We start from the raw sequence: 18,181 nt of genomic DNA, 5'->3' as shown, positions 1-18,181 counted from the left end.
GGCAGGGAACTGCCACCAACCACCACGGCGGCCTCGGCGGGCGTTGGCTGGGAAGCGGGGGGTCCACGAACCCCAGGGACCAAGCTCACCGCGACCCTTGGAGGCTGGGGACAGCCTGGGTTTGGTCCTCGCCCTGGTGACACCGGCCTCGCGGGGACCCCCTCGGACACCCCGGCTCGGCCTCCCACTCTCCCCCACTGTGCATGACCGAGGCGAGGAGCCAGGCCCTGCCTCAACCCAGCCCGGAGGCTCCTTTCTTCCCGGGGGCACCCGCGGGCCCTACCTGCGGGGTGGGGTGGGGGGGACACCCCGTGTCCCCCGGGTGTGTGGGGGGGGGAACACCCCGCCTGCCCCCTCCCCGCGCCGCCTCCCTCACAGGGCCCTTCCCGAGGGCTGTCGCCAGGCCCGGGCTGCGCGAAGGGACTCACAGGCTGGCGACCGGCCCCGTTTGTCACTCGGGGGTCCCGCCGCGGGGCTGCGGGGGGGGGGGGGGCGGCGGTGCCGGGGCTGCGCTGGCGGGGAGGGGAGCGAACGCTTCGCGCCTGGGGGTTTCTGGGCCCTGCCGCGGCCCGTAGGCCGCCTCTGACCCGGAAGGGGACGGCGGGGCCGTTGGGACATTTAAACGGCGCGGAGCGGCGGGGGGGAGCGGCCGGGCCGGTGAGTGGCGGGGCCGGGCCCGGGCCCGGGGTCCCCTCCGCGGGGTCCCGGGCGGGCGGAGGGGAGCGGCGAGGCGCGGCTTCCCCCGGCGGCGCTTAGGCCCCGGCAGCCCCGCTGCCGTGCCGGGGGGTCGGTCCCGGCGCTTTGCTGGGCTCGTCCCGGGGAGGTCGAGGGCTCGTCCGAGGGGCGCGGCGCCGTCAGCTCCCGCGGGAGGGTTGCGGCAGCCTGGGCTGCCTTCCCCAAGGGGGTTGGGGGGGGGGGGGGGAGGCGGGCGAGGGGCTGCCCCGGGGCCGCCCCCCGGTCCCGAGGCCTCGGGGAGGGGGTGGGGGGGAGGCCCCGTTTCCCCGCAGTCCCGCTCCCGGTCGTGCCGGTGGTGCGGGAGCGGCTGCGCCCACCCTCGCTGCCGGGGGCACCCCCGGAGCGGCGCGTCCCGCCTGGTGCCGGCCGGGCGGCGAAGGGCCGGTGCCGTTCTTCCGAAACAGGCGAGTGAAAACAGCAAGGGACGGTTTCCATCCAGGGCCCGGCTCAGCGAGCATCTGCCCTCCGTGCCTCCTTCCCGGCCTTTCGCTTTGGTCCCATCGCCGTCCCGTCGCGGGGTGAGGCAGGGCGGCCGTACCTCGTACTCGCCCCTGCCTTCCCTCTACTCTCTGGCTTTTAGGAAGCTGTCAATTCCTGGTTGTCCACGGAAAACTAATAATGAAATTGTAATTCGTGGAGGCTTGTAAGTCCTTTTTTTTTTTTTTTTTTTTTTTCTCTGTGCTCCAGTTGCTAACTGCTAACGCGATTAAAGTTGCAGAAATTACGGTGGAGGCGAGGTGTGAATGTTTATTCTTTACTTGTAAATAAAGATGGCAAACTCCTGTATTCCGGAACCACTGTTTGAAGACCATTCTCGCTGGCTTTTATCAATGTTATCTGTTTCTATGGAATTGGCAATGGGAGAAGGTGACGTTAAAAGAAAGCTTGCTGTAGACCTACCCGTGTGAGGGTTTTGTAATAGCGCGGTAGCAGGTCAGTCTATTAGACGAGTTTAGCTATTGGCCAGAACCAGTGGAAAATCTTAGGAACAAGAATCACAAACCACACAAAGAATTTTTCCTATTTATTCAGGGATTTTAAATTTTTGCCTTGTATTGTGAAGCCTATTCACATCCGTGCTCAATTACTTAAGTAAATCTCGCTGCAATACGCGTTGTTTCTCCGAAAGGGCCAGAGCAGGCACTCTGAGGAGGAGTTGGCTCTGCTGTCCTTGGTCCCTGCTGGGTGATGCCCCCTTCCCAGTCAGTGTGTGCATGGAGGAGGCTGCCTGGGTGCTTATCCTCTGTGCAACTGCAGCAAAAGGAAGAAGAGGGCTGGGTAAGGGTGAAGAAAAATTCCAAGCGTGGTGGGAGTAGGGAAGAGAATATAAATTTCCCTTCTGCTGAGCTCTGTATTGTGTCCTGCCAACACTCCTGTGCTTAGAAAAGTGAAGAGAGAGAGAGGTTTAATGGATGGTATCCTTTGTTTTAGCTTAGAGCCCAGTGCCTCTCAGTTCTGTCATAGAAGAGATGAGAGTGAGCCCTGAAGTTCTCAACGTACCAGCTGGGGTGAAGTTCAGCTTCAAACAGGTCTTGAAGGAAAAAAAACAGGTGTTTCTATAAAAAACTGCAGAAGACAGCAGTTGCGCTGGGATCCATTATCAATATATTTTTATATTCTTCTCTGATGTTACATACAGCAAAAATCATTGCTATGTCCTGTCTATACCTATAATTTACCTTAATAGTAGCTGAGGCCAATTTATTAGATTGTGTTGCTCTGAGAACTTAAAAGCTAGAGCAGCTGAAAAAGGATTGAAAGATGCTTGATCTGCTGAAGTTCCACTCTTGTGCAGCAAAGGTGGAGGCGTAATACCGTCTACAGAAACTGGTGCTGGATGGAGTGGCAGCCAGTGTGTCTCAATCATCAAGAATTACGAGCTCTTGCAAGGTGGTTAGTTGTGCTAGGGAATTTATTCTATTTCCATCACACTGGGAGCAAGTTTATGGCTAGAAAGACAGGCTGAAATGGTTAGTCTTGGTATTTGAAGCAAATGTCCTATATAATCCAGAAGTGTCAGTCACTGTGAGAGGGAAGTAACAGGCAATGTATACTTTTTACTGCAACATTGAAGCGCTTCAGTAAGGATGCAGTTATTTTTGAAGACTCCAGGTTGGACATGACAAGATTTTACTCCTGATAACCACTAAACTGATGCATCTGATGCAGTCTGTCAGTCACTACTTTAATTCACCTGGCTTTTTCAAAGGCAAGGAAGAGCGGATTAAAGGAATCCCTTATATTTGGGATGTCAGCCTCCAGAAAAAATTCCCCTGCTTTGCACGGCGTACGGGCAGGTATGGCTTATGGGCCACGGTCACGCTGAGGTCACTGACAGGGATTCGGTTCAGGGCAGATGTTGAGCAGATTGTGAAACCCCCTTACCCCAGTGGAGGGGCTTACCAGCTCAGAATTTCTGTAAAGGTCAATCCATTCTCATTTAGTACATTTTTTGTGTCTTTTAGTGTAATCAACCCTTTGTTTCAAGAAAATAACCCTTTTTTCCCCTGTGTCTATTTATAACTCCTTGAAGTTTGGGCCTTTTACTGCACTATGGATCGGCTGGGGTATGTGAGAAGTACTGCTTCTGCCCAAGGTGCCAAAGAGGGTTTGAGCAAACCCACTGCTCCCCAGAAGAACGCTTACGCGAGGCTTGTGCAAAAGCACCACAGTGGCCGATTCCGGTCCTATTTGAATCACATTGCACAGAAGATGCAGCTAGAAGAGAGCACCCCCAATGACCCCATCTCAGATCTGGACCCATCCCTGAGGAGAAGCCTGGTAAAAGATAATCCAGTCAGGAATGGATTGAATGTGCACAGTTATTCACCGGTCAGAACATCTCACTTGGAGCAGCCCGTGCCTGGAGGAGTTGAGAATGATAAACCCCAAACTGCTCCGAACAGATGTCCTCATAAAAAAAATGCCATCGTTAGTCCAGAAGGAGACTTGGAGGTGGAGGAAGACTATTATGTACATCCACGTGGAACTGCAGCTGACTTGTTAAATATGAGTGATGACCTGGGTGGGAGACTATCAAACAGCCTGAGATACTGTGCAGCTCTGCAGAAGTCTTCTGGTTCTGATGAAAGGGATGAGGAGGAAGTGTGGAGGAAGAAACATAAGAAACGAGGCAGGTGTCCTGCCAACCTGGATGCAGCAGCTGGACACTTGTTGACTGAGCAGTTTAGTGAGGATGTGCTGGCAATAAATGCCAGGAAAAACAGTCACTTGTCTCCAGGTCAAGTCCAAGGTGAGTTTCACACTAATGAACTGTTTGGTCCACTTGCTACAATTACTGTGGAATTGAATGTGATGTTTTTAGTTATGAGTGAGTTAACATGAGCCAGTTCTACTCTGTCCAAGTTAGTCAGCCTTCAGTTACCTGTGGGTGGCTTTGTCCTGGTTTACAAGCAAGCCATCCGGCATGTGCAAATGGCTTCCTGTGGAGTCAGCTTGGTGCTGGTAGGACCTAATCCCCTGGCCTAAGCTCTCCAAATGTGGCTGTGCTGCTTCCAGGATCAGCTCAAGACTAGAAGAGCCCAGTTTCTGTGGTGTAGAGTCCGAATTGATTAATAAGGCTGCTGGATCTGAGTTGACTCAGGGCAGAGTCATGCTTCTCTCTGTATTGCTTTTGTGGATCTGGAGTGTTGGTTTGCCTTTGCAGAGGGTCTAAGTCCATCTAATACTCAGGGGCTAAGATACCTGTATAATATCTAATTCCTGATACAGAGTGTTGACTCCAGTAAATTTTGCTGTTAGTAACAAAGAGTAGTAAAGTGACTGTGTCTCTTAAATGCAGTGTTCAAGGCAAAAAGCCCACTTACAAAGATAAATACATTTTTTTTTTTATTTAAAAACCCAAAACAGCATCAACAAGCAAACAAAGCCAGGCAGCTTAAATCTGATCTCTCAGTGTAATGGGTTAATACTTCCTCTGAATGTTTTCTTATGGTGAAATCCTTGGATAGCCTGATCTTATGAGCTACTACTGGAGGAACTCATAAATGTCACCGTATTAAATTCTCTGTAACAAGTAGAAAAGAGATCGATTTCTCAGCTGGGTAAGATGGGCCTGAGGCCTATCACAACTCTTGGGTTGGAAATCAAGTAAATGTTTAACCAAATCAGTCTTGCAAATCTATGCTCTATCACTCGAGAGTGGCAGGTAATACGCTTTTTTCAGGTTTGCGATATTTTTGAGGCTGTGATAGTAGATAATGTGCTAAAGTTGGTAAACTTTCATGAGTTCTTGCAAGGCAGATCATAGTTAGAGATTTAACACAAGCAGATGATGCTAAAATTTGTTGATGAGCTTGATGTTTTGGGGAGGTTTTTTTTTTTTTTTGTATGCTTCGTTGTAACACTAGTTATTATGCTAGCCTGTTATAATAGACTTTGCTACCTTTCACCCTTCAGCTTTTGGAGCGTAGGGAAGAGCAGCTAACAGAGATGGAGAGTCTAGAAGGCTTACAGTCTGTAGCCATGAAAATGATAGGTGCCTACCTGGATTTTAGTCTAAAATAAAAATACCCTAGCTTTCAAAACCAAGCACCTGCAGTTCCCTCCTGCTGTAGTTGGGAGTGGGGTTGCACAAACCCTTTGAAAACTAATTGTTTGTTTAGCATAAAGACTAGAGCAGAAAATGTTAACCCTCATGTTTGACCTCCCAGGTGGAAAACACACTGTGGGGAAGATTATTGGAAAATTATTCGTTTAACAGTGACATCCTTCCTCTTCTTCCCCCTGCATGTCTCTCCCAGCCACCCTTCTGTGTAGCTGAGACTGATTACACTCCAGAACATTTGCAGGGACATGAAAACAGTTTCCTGGGGAGGAAAGAAATAGGAGAAAAAATTATGTCACTTGATTTGGAGAAACGTCTTTTCTTCTGTTCAGTTTGAGTATATTTTAGCACTCTTGTTTAAGTGAAATGAAGATTTTACAGTATGCAAGCGCTTAGGTATAAGAACTCACACATCACAGTACCAGATTAATATTTTCTCACTTCAAAGCTTGTCTTTCTGTCTTGATGCTGAAGTAAGTCATATTACTTTGCATAGGCAGGTGTCTAGTTTGATCAGTTTAAATCAATGCTTGTGATGGCAAGAATTGCTTCTGTCATAGTGGTGCGGCTTATAATCTCTTCAGTAGTGACACTTCCTCACAAATTAACTTTGTTCAGGCTGTTGTAGGCTTTCCAAAAGGCTCTTTGAGCTAATCTCAAAGCCAAGCATCTCTCTTTATATTGCTTCATCTCATTGTCTTCCTCTTAACAGCTCTTCAGCTCAGGCTTAGCCACGGTCAGGTTTGCAATGACTCTAAAACTGACAGTACTAAAATTGAAGGCAAACATGGAGGTCTGAGAAAACCCATTGAGTGCCCTGGGACAGGCCATGGGCAGCGAGGGACTGGTCCTTGTTTATGTCCTTCCAGTGGTGCATCAGTTCCTGTGGCCTTGGGGGAAAGCAGAGCGATTTGTGGAGCCCTGAACAAGCGTCACCGTCACCGAGCCCTGGAGCTCACTGCTGCTGATGTGTTGCTGTCTGTGAGAAGCACTGGGGATTGCCTTTGTCATTCTGCACTGGAAGGCACCAAGATGAGGCTTGGGGGAAAGAAATAATTTCATAGCAGATAATTAGGAGACTGACCATGGCAGTCTCTTCTGGTGTTCCATATATTAACTGCTTTTTCTAAGTATTAGAAACTTTGCCATTTAGAGAGCTGAGTGTGAACAAAACTCTGTTGTCCCTCATCTGAAACGTGACATAGTCATGAAACTGCAGGTTGGATTCACTCTACAGTATCAGCACTCTTGGATTTGAGAAGACAAATATAGACACGTTCCACAGATTGTTGCTCCTTTTTGTGTAGCTGTAACCTCTGTGAGGAGAATTGCCATAAAGCTTCCTGTTCTGAAGTTTCTTCTCAAACAAACCCCAGTAAGAAAGAAAACAATCCTAAAATGCCACTTTAAATTTTGTTGTTTATAGTTTTTCATCTAATACAATTTTCCTGCTGGTATTTTTCCCTAAATCTCCAATCCTCTAGGTTTTTTGGGTGCTAAAATTTGGTTAACCTTCCTTAACAGAAAGTCTTTTATGAAGTCCCCTGGGTTGTTTTCTGGTTTTGATCAAAGGCTTTAAGGGTTTTCCCACTTCAATCTAGAGTTAGTCATCAAAATCTCTTTTCAGACTGACTGATCTTTCTGTCATAAAAGGGCTTAAACCCCCCTTTTCCTTTAGGACAGAAGTACTGACTCTTTCTGCGGCATCTGTCTGTCACATGCTAGTAGTTGAGATTTGCATGGCTGCTAAGTGGAACTTAATCTTAAATATCTGTGATGTATTGCTTTGTCAGTAAGTTGTTTATACCAAACTGCGTGTTTTATTTGGGACAGCAAGGTTTCAGCTGCTTTTTGAGTACGTGCACTTCTCAGCCTGTTTTTGAGGGAACGTTGCTGTTTGATAGCACATTCCTGAGTTTGCTGGAAAGCCTAAAAACCAGACATCCGCAGAAGAGAGCTGTCCTCCAAATGTGGAGTGCAGCATGGTCTTTGGGAACACCATCTCCTAGCCACACTTGATTTCAGATGATCTTGGGAGCTAGAGTACTTGGGAGTGAGGTGGCTTTCCTGATGCTGAAAGCTTGGGTGGAGTAGGATGCTTGTGAAGGCTGATTGCTGTTAAATAGGTTCAGATTTTGCAGGGCTGGATATGCAGTCTTAGTCTGTATCTGCAGACATCGTCCTCAGAAAGAGCATCACCACCAGCTTCGCTGGGTAGCCTCCTCTCACTAAAAACTTCACGGGTTTATGATGTGCTGGAAGTATCTTGCCCATCTGTCAGGGTCAGCGTGCCCCCTGAATGGAAACAGACAATTCTTGGGTAACAACATGCCTCATCTGAAATGGTGTAAGATTTCCATGGCCCTTTCTGATTTATCATCTGTCTGACACTTGGCATTTATTTGCCCAGCCTGTGGTACTTAACCAATTTGGGCAGCTTCCATGGAAGAGTGTCACTGACAAGCAGGCTGGTGTTTAGCATCATAGCTCTGAAAACAATTGTTGCTGTTGGATGGTGGTGTTGTGTTTGTGGCTGTAACCCCGACAGTTAAAAGGTTCAGGATAGGTAAAGGAAATATTCTGGAATGGCTTTCCTGCATGTTTGATGGGCACAGCTGATCAGGAAATACCAGCCTTAACAAGATGGCAAAATCTTTGGGGTTTTGTCTTTCCATGGTACACTGCAGTAAATTTTGTATTTGCCTTTGTTTTTCTGGGGGAACTTTGGAGGAGGAACCACAGCTTCTGCTTTTCCCTTCTTGTAATGAAAATTTAAGATAATGCTACTTTTTAGTGGTGAGTCTTCCAGTTCTTGTGTGGTGAAATTCAGTACTTAAGAATGCTGTTATCTCCCTATCTGGCACAGTAAATATGAGCCAGCAATCTAGTAAAGGCCACAGAATCAGCTCAATAAATGGAGAATGTTGCTTGCTGTGGAAATCTTTAAAATGTAGCTAATCTTGCCAGGTCCAATGTAATGTTCCTTAGATGACGTTAATCATAGTAATAAGATATGGGAGAGGAGGGAAAACTGGATTTACTGTATGGCCCCACCTGAGAAGGACATGAAAAATAGAATGCTCCTTTCTCTAATGGTTTAGCAGCGTCATCACAAACATAAATTTCCCTCTTGCTTTTGATAGAAAAAAATGTTGCATTCCTGACTCTTGTGCAACTAATGTTTTTGGCTAACGCCAGCTATAGTATGTGAGTTAATATCTGATGTATCCTCTCGTGGGGAGATGAGATCCTGCCTTTGCAGGGACTGTGGTTTTTGTATGTGATCTAATAACTGTCTTCCATGCCCTTTACCAGAGTCCTGAATCTGCGGCAGGAGCCCTTGCATTTGGCAGCAAAGCTTTTATCTCCATGAGGCAAAGCTTTCATGTCCTTGACTTACTAGTGCTCATGTGAAAATGTTCATCAGTGGAAACACTTGTTGCTGTTAACCTGCTTTTTTTTTTTTATTTTTTTTTTATTATGTATTTTTTTTCTTCTCTTTATTCCCCATTATGTGGCTCAGGTAACTATGCCTGTCAGTGTGGTGTTGATCCTGGGAAAGTAGTAGGCTAATACGAGTACTGAATAGATTTTTAATTAGTTTTATATCTTTTCCTTAATGTGACTTGTCATCAAGTTATGCTACGAAGGTCCTGTTGAGCTCCCTCAATGGCAGTTTCTTACGAGTTTAGGAGTTTGAGAAAGGTGTGAGTATGGATGCTAGTCTGTTAGCATAATAAAGTTACAGCGCATGTGTAATGGTTTAAAAGCTGTTTAGCCAAACTAATTAAATTCAGCAATAAATTGAGAATTGTTCCCAACAGGTGTGTCTGATTCCTGCAGTGTCATGTTCTGACCCTGTGCTGTTTAATGCTTCTGTCAATCATCAGGAAGAAAACATACAAGTAGAATTGAAAGTGGTTTTGGATGACTTAGAGACCATGGGGAGTATTGAATAATGGGGGCAGTTATGGGCAGTTGTTTGAATCACTTGGTGGACTGGGAGCAGGCAAAACAAAATCCATTTATTGGGCCAGTGGAGAACCATACTAGCAGTGCAAGGAACCCAGTGTGGGAAGCAATAGCTTGGAAAAAAGTTTTGAGCTTTTGATGGATTAATCAGCTGAACATCCTCCTGTGAAATGTGGCCAAAAGGGTAATCTATGAGCATGGGAATTGGAAGATGGAGTATGGACTGTGTGTGTCTTTGGCATGACAGCAGCAGCAGCTTCTGGAGTATTGTATCCTGTGGTGATGCCCTCTGTTCAGGGTGGATGGTGATGAATTGATGAATACTCAGAGGATGGCCACAAGGAAGATTAAAACGCTGGGATCATGAGTGAATGATTTGAGGAACCCTGCTTTACTTATCAAAGAGATGCTTGGGGGAAGGGAGCTTTCAGTAAATTGCCTACATGGGGAACAGATGTTCAATAATAGCCTACTCAGTTGAGCAGATTATGATACAACGCATTTGAGGCTAAACAAATCCAGGCTTGGAATACGGCACAATTTAGCAGTGTGAGGGTGAATGACCATTGGAACAATTTTACCAAGGCTTGTGGTATGTGGGCTGTCACTGGCACGTTTAAAAGCCCTGATAACAAATCCTACCCCCAAAATATGCTATAGTTCAAACAGGATTTAATTTGAAAAAGCCCTCTGTCCTCTGCTATCCGTGTGGTCAGCCAGCCCACACACTCCAGTCAGGTCTGGCCTGTTCAGGTAATCTCTGAAGTGTCTCCTTTGCTGTGGGTACCCAGGTAGGTAGGACAGATGCTTTGCAGCTGGCTTCAGTGGCTAATCGCTGTTCCTCTGCAGGGCTTTCACCGCTGCCTTGCTCTCCAGCCTCTGCTTCTGCCTCTCCTGTCCTGTGTGCTGGTGTCCATCTCTTGCTCTCCTGCCTCAGGCCCCCTGCTAACTAGCTCCATGCAATCTTGTGGGCTGCATGTCCTTAACTCCCTCTTGTGGGGAAATCCGAGCTACAGAGGGTTGAAACTTGGCTGGGGCAGGATGGAAGACAAAATGTTGGGATCTATTGCATAAAATAATGTCTTCGGTGACAAAAATAAAAATTTCCAGGGTGCTGAAGGAAAATGTCAACACCAGCAGCTGCAGCCCACAGATGTATGGGGCAGGTCATGCCTTGGAGAATATTTCAGGCTCTCGACAGATACGAGCCTGCAGTGATAATGCGTTTTTGTTCAGTTTGTATGTTTTTAGGCATTTTCCCCCCCACAGTACTAAGGGTTATGAATTATGTACCTACCACACTGAATGAGCATTATGGGAAACAGTTCATCGGCAAATTTTCTTATTCTGCAGCACTTTGGGTAACCTTGGGATATATATGAATCTGAAAGCAGTTCTTTCATTTCTTCAGATGTTAATGTCTTCTGGTATGTTAGCACCTCCTGTCAGGTATTTTGCCTTTCAAAGCCTCTTGACTTTCTCTGATCTTTGAGCAACTTACTTCCTCAAAATACCAAAGCCCAAAGAAATCAAAGCGAGAACCTCCACAATATTATGGTTTTAAAGTGTTTTTCCTGAAGTCCTGAAGAAGCCTTTTCACAGCGTAGTTGCTGGATGAAACAAAGAGCAGAAGATGTTGTGGAAGATGCTTTGGGAGGATGGAAGGATAGGATGAGGGGGCAGTGGAAGCAGCACTGACCCACATCCCGAGGCAGGAGTGGAAGCCTGGAGGCGTGCAGTCATCAGGCGGAGTAGGTAGTTAGGAGGTCACAAGCAGGGTGGAGCAGGTTCACAGAGAGTCCTGAAAACCAGAAGAGCTATATCCCCTCCCTGACAACACCACTGTGCTGCTGCACGCAGCTGGAGCACAGTAACTATTTTGATAAACTTTTAGTCTATTGCTACTAAATGAGTTTCGTCACCAACCCTTAGTTCAGAGCCTGGAATGGTATCTTTGGCTCTTGCACTCATGTAGTATTCCTACAACACAAACCCGGCTGAGGAATTGCATAAAACTGCTATTACTGTCTGAGTTACTGAAGTCAAAATCCTGCAAGCATCGGGATGCTTGGAAATGTTTTCAAAGAGGAAACATGGTGTCGTGGGCACATGATCTTGGCGGTCAGGAGCAATTTTCACAGCATTGTTTTCCACAGCAGAAAGAATCCATTGTGCATTTTCCTTCATTTCAGTTTTTCAAAGCATAGGCCCTTTCACAAAGCCAAAGTCAGCAAGAACCTTTTCATTTTCCCTAGATCCGTTCTGAAATCTGGGGGCATGCAGCACAAGAATTTGGAATAAGCTTGTGCAGCTTAAAGCAAAAGAACAGTGTCAACGTGTGCTTCCCACCTCATTTTTATGGGTCTGGAAGTGAGCACCTCTCTCTGCTCCTGACTTTCCTGAGTATCCACGGACATGCCACTTCATGCTTTTGCTACTTCCATCCCTAAATAAGAATGTTCTTCCTCAGTGGCTTGTCATAAGAATGCTGAACATCTGAATCTTTTTACAAGCAGCTACCATGGCATGGTCACCTCCAGAAGCAGCTCATGGCCCTGTGAGCTCACTCAAACCATGATAGCCATGATCCAGGAGTCACTGGCTGGAGGACAGGCTGCCTTTCTGCAGCCAGCTTCTTCCCTATGTGTCAAGGATTCCCTTTGTGCTTTTTTTTTCTTGAATGCTCAGCTCTCCTCTGCAGATTTTGGCAGACTTTCTGCCAAAAATGTCTAGAGAATCAGCTTCTCCAAAGAGGCAGGGCAAGAGAGCTCTCTGTATTTGTTCCCCGGGTACACAGATGGCTCACAGCCGGACTGCGTCCTGGTGCATGAACACGGTCGCGCTGGTGGACGAGCTGCTGGCTGGCACAAGCGGAGCTGTGTTACATTGTGCAGGGTTGCTGGTAACCAATCGGGCTGTTGCTAGAAGGACTGGTTGCTTTGAATCACTCCTGAAATCATGTTTAAGAGCTGTGCGGACAGGCCTTCGCTTTAAGCGCTGTCTTCTCATTTTGTTTTGATTTGTCTTGACGGTGGAAAGTTATAGCTCAGATTTACACCGTGGCTGGGCCCTGGTGGCTCATCATAATGGGTCAATTAGTGGAGACTGGTGGGCATGGGAGCTAGTTCTGGCAGCTGGATTTCAATACATCATCCACTCGGTTCAGGATATTTGCATAGAATTTACATTTTGGCTGAGCCTGTGCATGTAAATGTAGGTCTGCATTGTTTCTCTTCTTTGAATGACTGTTTAATTAACTTTAAACTTAATTATGCAATCTGCCATCTGCCTAAATCCCTACAGTGCTGTCATATCACCATCCTTTTCCACTTCTGCAAAGTTATTCCCTTTCCCGGAAGTTTGCCCTATTTTTCAATCATTAAGATAATTTCAAATCATTCACATCCTTGGTTATTATTGGGACAACTCATAACAACATTGTAGGAACTCCCTTTAGCTTTGTGGTCAGGCTTGGACTGAGCATAGGCGTGTGCTGCAGAACCTCCAGTTTAGGATTCTTTGAGCTTGTTTCATCAGAGAAGGATCTTTTTTTATTTGCTCGTGATAAGGAGAATGTGCTCTCAGACTTTCTCTTAAACCTCGGATTGAGCATGTGAAATACTGCCTACTAGGCTTATCTCCTGAAAGTCTTTTTGCTGCAATGAAACCTCACTGAATTGATAACGTATCTCAAAGTCTTGTCTTTCCACTCCTACATCTCTAATGAATTCTTTCCCATGACATCTTAATTTCTCTCTATTGCTTTGTCTTTAATCTTGAGCCATCTACTTTATTTAACCTCTTTGCTTCAAGATACTGTAAAGGGTATGGAGGTGGTTCTGTTCCAGGGCTGTCGGAGAACTCTGAACTCATTTAATTCATGTTGAGAGCAGTGTTGAAGCACGGCTGTTCCTAGCACAGGCTGGAGCGGAGCTGGGCTCATGGGGAGTGTGGTGGATGGGTTTTGGTCCTGTCTTTGTTATTGTGGCTCTAGCACTGAGTTTTGCTTGGGATGTATTCCAAGAAGTGTCTTTTTTTCTTCCTGGTACAGAACTCTTTCCTTGAGCAGCTATACCAACAGTTGTTTTTCTGTTTTTCCTTTTAAATGAAAATAGAACAAAACAGTGCATGGCTGTTACCATTAGTGGGGCATTTAGTCTCTTAAATCCGCAAAATATTTAGCAAAACATAAATAGCTAGTTACTTCTGACCTGTCTATGACCAGTTTTTTTGTTGACATACCTCACATTTGAGATCACTTCAGTGGTGTTTGTTGGTTTTGCTGGTTGTTTTTGCCTGTGTGTGGTAATTTGATCCCAGATATTGTAGTAGTCATTCAAGTGCTTGGAGTTTTTGAGCTAGTTACTTATATAATATGGCATATACTGGGTGTCAAAGGTGTATTATAAAATAAAAACAATATGACAAATGCATTTCAACTTTTAAAATTTGAGAGGGAATTATTTTAGAGGCTTCTCTGAGCAGCTGAAAATATCAAATAGCCTTTAATTTGCCTGTTTAAGCATAAGAAAGGGGAAGACATGAGGATCCTAGCAAAACCACCCTGATGTTAATGCAGTTTGTACTGGCAAAGCATGCTTTTGCTAGTAGAGTTTATTTGGCTTTGAAGAATTAAACAAATAGTTGCCTGGTGCTACAGTGTCAACACTAGGTCTGTGCCTATCCAGAGCTACCATCCAGAAACTTCGTCCCGCAGCTCATCAAGGCTGGCAGTTATTCATGAAAGTACCTGGGATGGGTTGTTCAGGGGCTATGCGGAATTTGGGGTTTTTTGGGTCCCAGGTGTCTTTCCAAAAGAAGGCAGAGTTTCTGTCGGCTGAACTCTCGTATTGAGACTACTAATACACCCTGTTACATATCAGCATCCATAGTGGCTGAAAGCTGCAGATGGGATTTCCCGGCAGGTTGTAGTGACTGTTCATTTGCTAAAAGACCAAATTCGATGGTTTCTAAGATTCGCTTTGCCAACTCTGCCAGGAGCCAAGGGCCAACTTGAACTTGTAAGATCTGTGAGGTGATGCCTTGGGCTGCCGCATGGTTGGACTTTGATTCATTAAGTCTCTAGTAAGGATGAGCAGGAACATGCTTTATATAGCTTTCTTGCCATGCTTAGCCTAGTCTGACTTAAATGGGAGTATAGGACTAAGCAGGGGCTGGCATCAGATTTCCCATTGCCTTTAGTTGGTTAATTCCTGCTTTTGGAGGTAGCAGTGTTGGGTGACCCTTCATTTGGTAGCTGCCATGCCTTCTAGCTCGTGGGTATATCCTCACAGTGTTTTACTAAGTGCATAGCTGGGTTGGCTTAAAGAATTAAATGTCAGGGAACCTCTTGGCAGGTTTGAAGGAAATTGGTGTAAGTCATTGAAATGTGTCAGCAATGAAATGAAACATTGTAGAAATATGGACAAATACTTAGTAACCATGTGTTGAGAGTGGCTCATTAACTGTTAACAAGTTTTTTCTATCGAATGTTATCAGTTCTGGGGATATGCTTCTGTTTCTTCTCACACCTATGCTAACTGTAAAGCGATGTTATTTGAAAGATTCCCTTGCATATCTAGATCATGATCTAATGCTGGGAAGCAATGGAAAATCCTCTTAGCGATAGCAGAGTTAGTGGAGGTGTTGATGCCCAGTCATGGACTGATAAAGGTAAGTAGCAGATGGAAATATTTTGTGTTGGAAAAGTTTGTAATAATATTGTTCCATCCAATGCTTTCAACATAATTCCTTTTTTAAAACATAAAAGGAACGTGTCAAGAAAACTGTCAGTGGGGTGAGTCCTAAACGTGTAGAGATGTTACCAGCACAATTGTTGTGATGCTCTCACAGTCCTGCCCACCCCAGGGAGCTGGGCTAAATATAAATAATGTAGATCATAACAGTGCTGGAAGCTTAGTTAGAGGTAAAAATGCCTAGAGACAAGGTAGATTCCCTTTGACAGGAAAGGGGAAAGCTATACCAAGATGCCCATGTCTTGGAATTCACTTGGATTTCTCAAGTAAAATTAGTTCTTGCTGGATCCTGGATGGGAGGTATCCAGGGGGTCATGGATGTGTTGATAAACATACTTTCCTTCTCTGCTGGTAGTAATCAAATAGCTTGTCAGGTATTAGAGGGCAGTTGTAAATGTTTTATTTTTGGTAAATAAAATTGAGGGTCTTGTTTTTTTTCTTCTGTAAAGCAATATGCAAATTTTAATACATAATTAAAGACTTTCTGGCATTGCTAACTTCATGTTTAGTTGGACAGTTTAGTTGATTTAGTTGACCATCTAGTTGATCAACTGACTAATAGATGTAAATTTAATTAAATGTAGTACTTTTCAAAACCTAAACTATAGAGTGATTTTGTATAAATTATGTAAAAATAAGCTGATTTAAAACATCTAGCCTCCTCTCTTTCTGTAAGCCAGATCAATTATTCTGGGAAGCTGCCTGCATGCTTTTTTTTTTCCAAAGTAAAAAAAGATTAATAGGTACTTAACTTTAAAGACCAAAATACGCCATTGCGTGATGTCGTCGTTGTTGTGACAGAGATGGAGTGTGGTGGTTTGGATTCTCGACTAAACTCCAGTGCTGCCCTTCCAGGGGAGCTCAACCACCCGCTGCTGCCTGCATGCTGGATGCTGGACCAGGCTCCTGGGTTGGAGCCAGTCCCATCCTTTCTGCTCCTTTTCCTGGTGCCCATGTTGAGAATAAAAGTGAGTCGCTGATTGCGGACTGTTCTGAAAGCCCATGAATGCCACCCACTTTTTTTTTCATGCCTCTAGCTGTGGAGATGAGAGTTGTGTGTTTCTGCTTCTCACAAGTGCTTCTCCTTGGCTAGGTTGAAGGGGTTCCCTGCTCCATATGGGGTCCTGTTTAGGTGTCCCTCTGTCACCTTTGTAGGGAGCCTCCTTGCCTGATGCAGGTGTTGGGGTTGTTTCAACCCAAGTTTCCCTCCAGAGGACTTCAAGTAATGAACAGTCAACCACCTTTCCTCAAATTGTTACTCCTGTATTATTTTCCATTGGAAATGACAGAACATCTAGAAATCCCAGGCATGTGGTAGCTGCATCCGTGGAGAGCAGCTCTACATCATCCATGCGGCCAGATAAACATACCCAAATATGTTGCATTTGCTGTGTGTTGTGAACACTTACGTGTCTTGCATTAGACTTGCTCTGCGTTCAGGCTTGAGTGGTTCTGCACACGCAGACGTGTTTGGTGCACTGGGGTTGCTTCAAGCCTCCTGTTAGGACACATCAACCAGCCTCAGCTCTCAGTCACCTCACTTTAGTCTCCCTTTTACTGAAGTTATTTTTCTTTTTTTTTTTTTTTATATTTATTTACTTAATAATTTATTTAGTCATTGGTTATTTTAATGCCTATAATGTTTTATTACTTTGTGTGACATCTTACTCTAAGAGATATGTTATATTTTACAAATCACACAACTGTAACACCACTGCAAAAGTAAGACTTCTGACACACCTAGTTCTGGAATAGAGTTCAACTAAGTTTGTGATAGCAGTTATTTCAGAAAGGATATTCTCAATACATCCTTCACTATCTATAGAGTATTCAGGTTACAGTTTGCTTTGTGGAATAATGTCTGTTTATCCATCAGAATATTAATGCTGGGCAGCAGGGACAGCAGGAAAGCCCATCATGAGAAGTGTTTCTAACTTCCAGTTTTAGGGGACAGGTGCATTACAGAAGCAAATATTGAATCTAGTTGAACAGATGGCAACCTGTACTTATCTCTCTTTCTTTTAAAAGGAGAAATACAAGAAATTACAGTCATGCAGAATATGATGTGTTCCAGTTGAATGCTAATTGTGACAGTTGTCTGTGGCTTTGTAACAGGGGTGGTTTTGTTTAGCTGTAAATGTCACAGCCAGCAGGGTCAAATACTTATTCAAAGTGGCTGTGTGTAAACTGGCTTGCAAGCCAACTATGTTGAAGCAGAGTTTTTTCATTTGAGTAAATTTTTTCGTTGAGTTTGTGTCCGAGTCTGAGCAGATGAAAAATCCCACTGGAGAGTAAGCCAAAGGCTTAAGTGTTGGAAACGTGCAAGTGTCTCTCTGCATGTCTACCTTTCAGCACGCAAAGGTGCTTATCTCTTTGCTGTTGCTGTGCATTATTTTTGGCAGTAGTGGCCCCAAACTTTCTGAACCGATGGCCACAGCAGGCACTGGGCAGCTCAGCTCTGCAGTGCCTAATTCTGGCTCTCAGCTCACTTCCCAACTCACTAGACATTTTTTTTCTCTTTTTTTTTCTCCTGCAGTTTCGTTTTCTGCTCTCTTTTTTTCAGTTCCTTCTTAATTACATGTTAAGATTTAGCTTCCTTTTTATCCCAAGTTCTTTAATTCATAGTAGTATTTTCTGTGACTTGCTGTCATAGAAACGAGGGCTTTAGAAGACCTTACGAGCTCGTGTGATCCATTTCACTACCTCAAGGAAAAAACTACTCTTTTTAGACCAACTCTGGCAGACATCTGTCTCACCTATTTTTAAGAACCTCCAATGAAGCAGTTTGCATGACCTCTCTGGGTGATCAGCCTAGTGTCTTGCTTTTTTAATAGTGTTCCTAATATCCTGACTGTTGCAGATCCTTCGCCAACAAGTCTCTGAAAACCTTATCCAGAGCAAACTGTGTTGCCAATTCCAAAGCTATTCTGCTCAGATGTCTCTAGTCCATACTTTCACTTCCGGTGTCTGTTTTTGAACTTAATATCTTGACCCTTAGGGCATTTGCAAATCAGTTAATTTCAGTTCTGTCTCATCATGTGGTCCATCCAGGTAGTATTGCCTCATTCGCATTGGTTGAAACCTAAATTTGTGACTGTGCTCTTGCTGTGTTACAGCTGCAACTTCCCTCAGACAATCTCCTCCCTGAAAG

General features: G+C 45.0%; 1 protein-coding gene across 4 annotated transcripts in view; it reads left to right on the top strand.

Annotated features, from left to right (window-relative positions):
- The first annotated feature begins 588 nt into the window (after positions 1-588).
- DIS3L2 (DIS3 like 3'-5' exoribonuclease 2) overlaps positions 589-18,181 on the top strand; it is a 192,982-nt gene continuing 175,389 nt past the window's right edge. The window contains exons 1-3 of one of the 4 annotated variants that reach the window (XM_042798705.1): positions 589-657; positions 1,316-1,378; positions 3,269-3,988. In XM_042798705.1, coding sequence (XP_042654639.1) covers positions 3,289-3,988 — 700 coding nt within the window. In that variant the 5' untranslated portion in view covers positions 589-657; positions 1,316-1,378; positions 3,269-3,288. Of the gene's footprint in view, positions 658-1,315; positions 1,379-2,609; positions 2,626-3,268; positions 3,989-18,181 lie in introns of those variants that run through there. The other 3 variants (XM_042798707.1, XM_032982443.2, XM_042798711.1) reach the window with 3 other exon arrangements.

Source organism: Tyto alba, unplaced genomic scaffold (genome assembly GCF_018691265.1).
Source record: "Tyto alba isolate M040663 unplaced genomic scaffold, T.alba_DEE_v4.0 Super-Scaffold_10, whole genome shotgun sequence".
NCBI lineage: Eukaryota > Metazoa > Chordata > Aves > Strigiformes > Tytonidae > Tyto > Tyto alba.
Note: the sequence above shows the minus strand (reverse complement) of the source record. Positions and strands in the feature narration are given on the sequence as shown.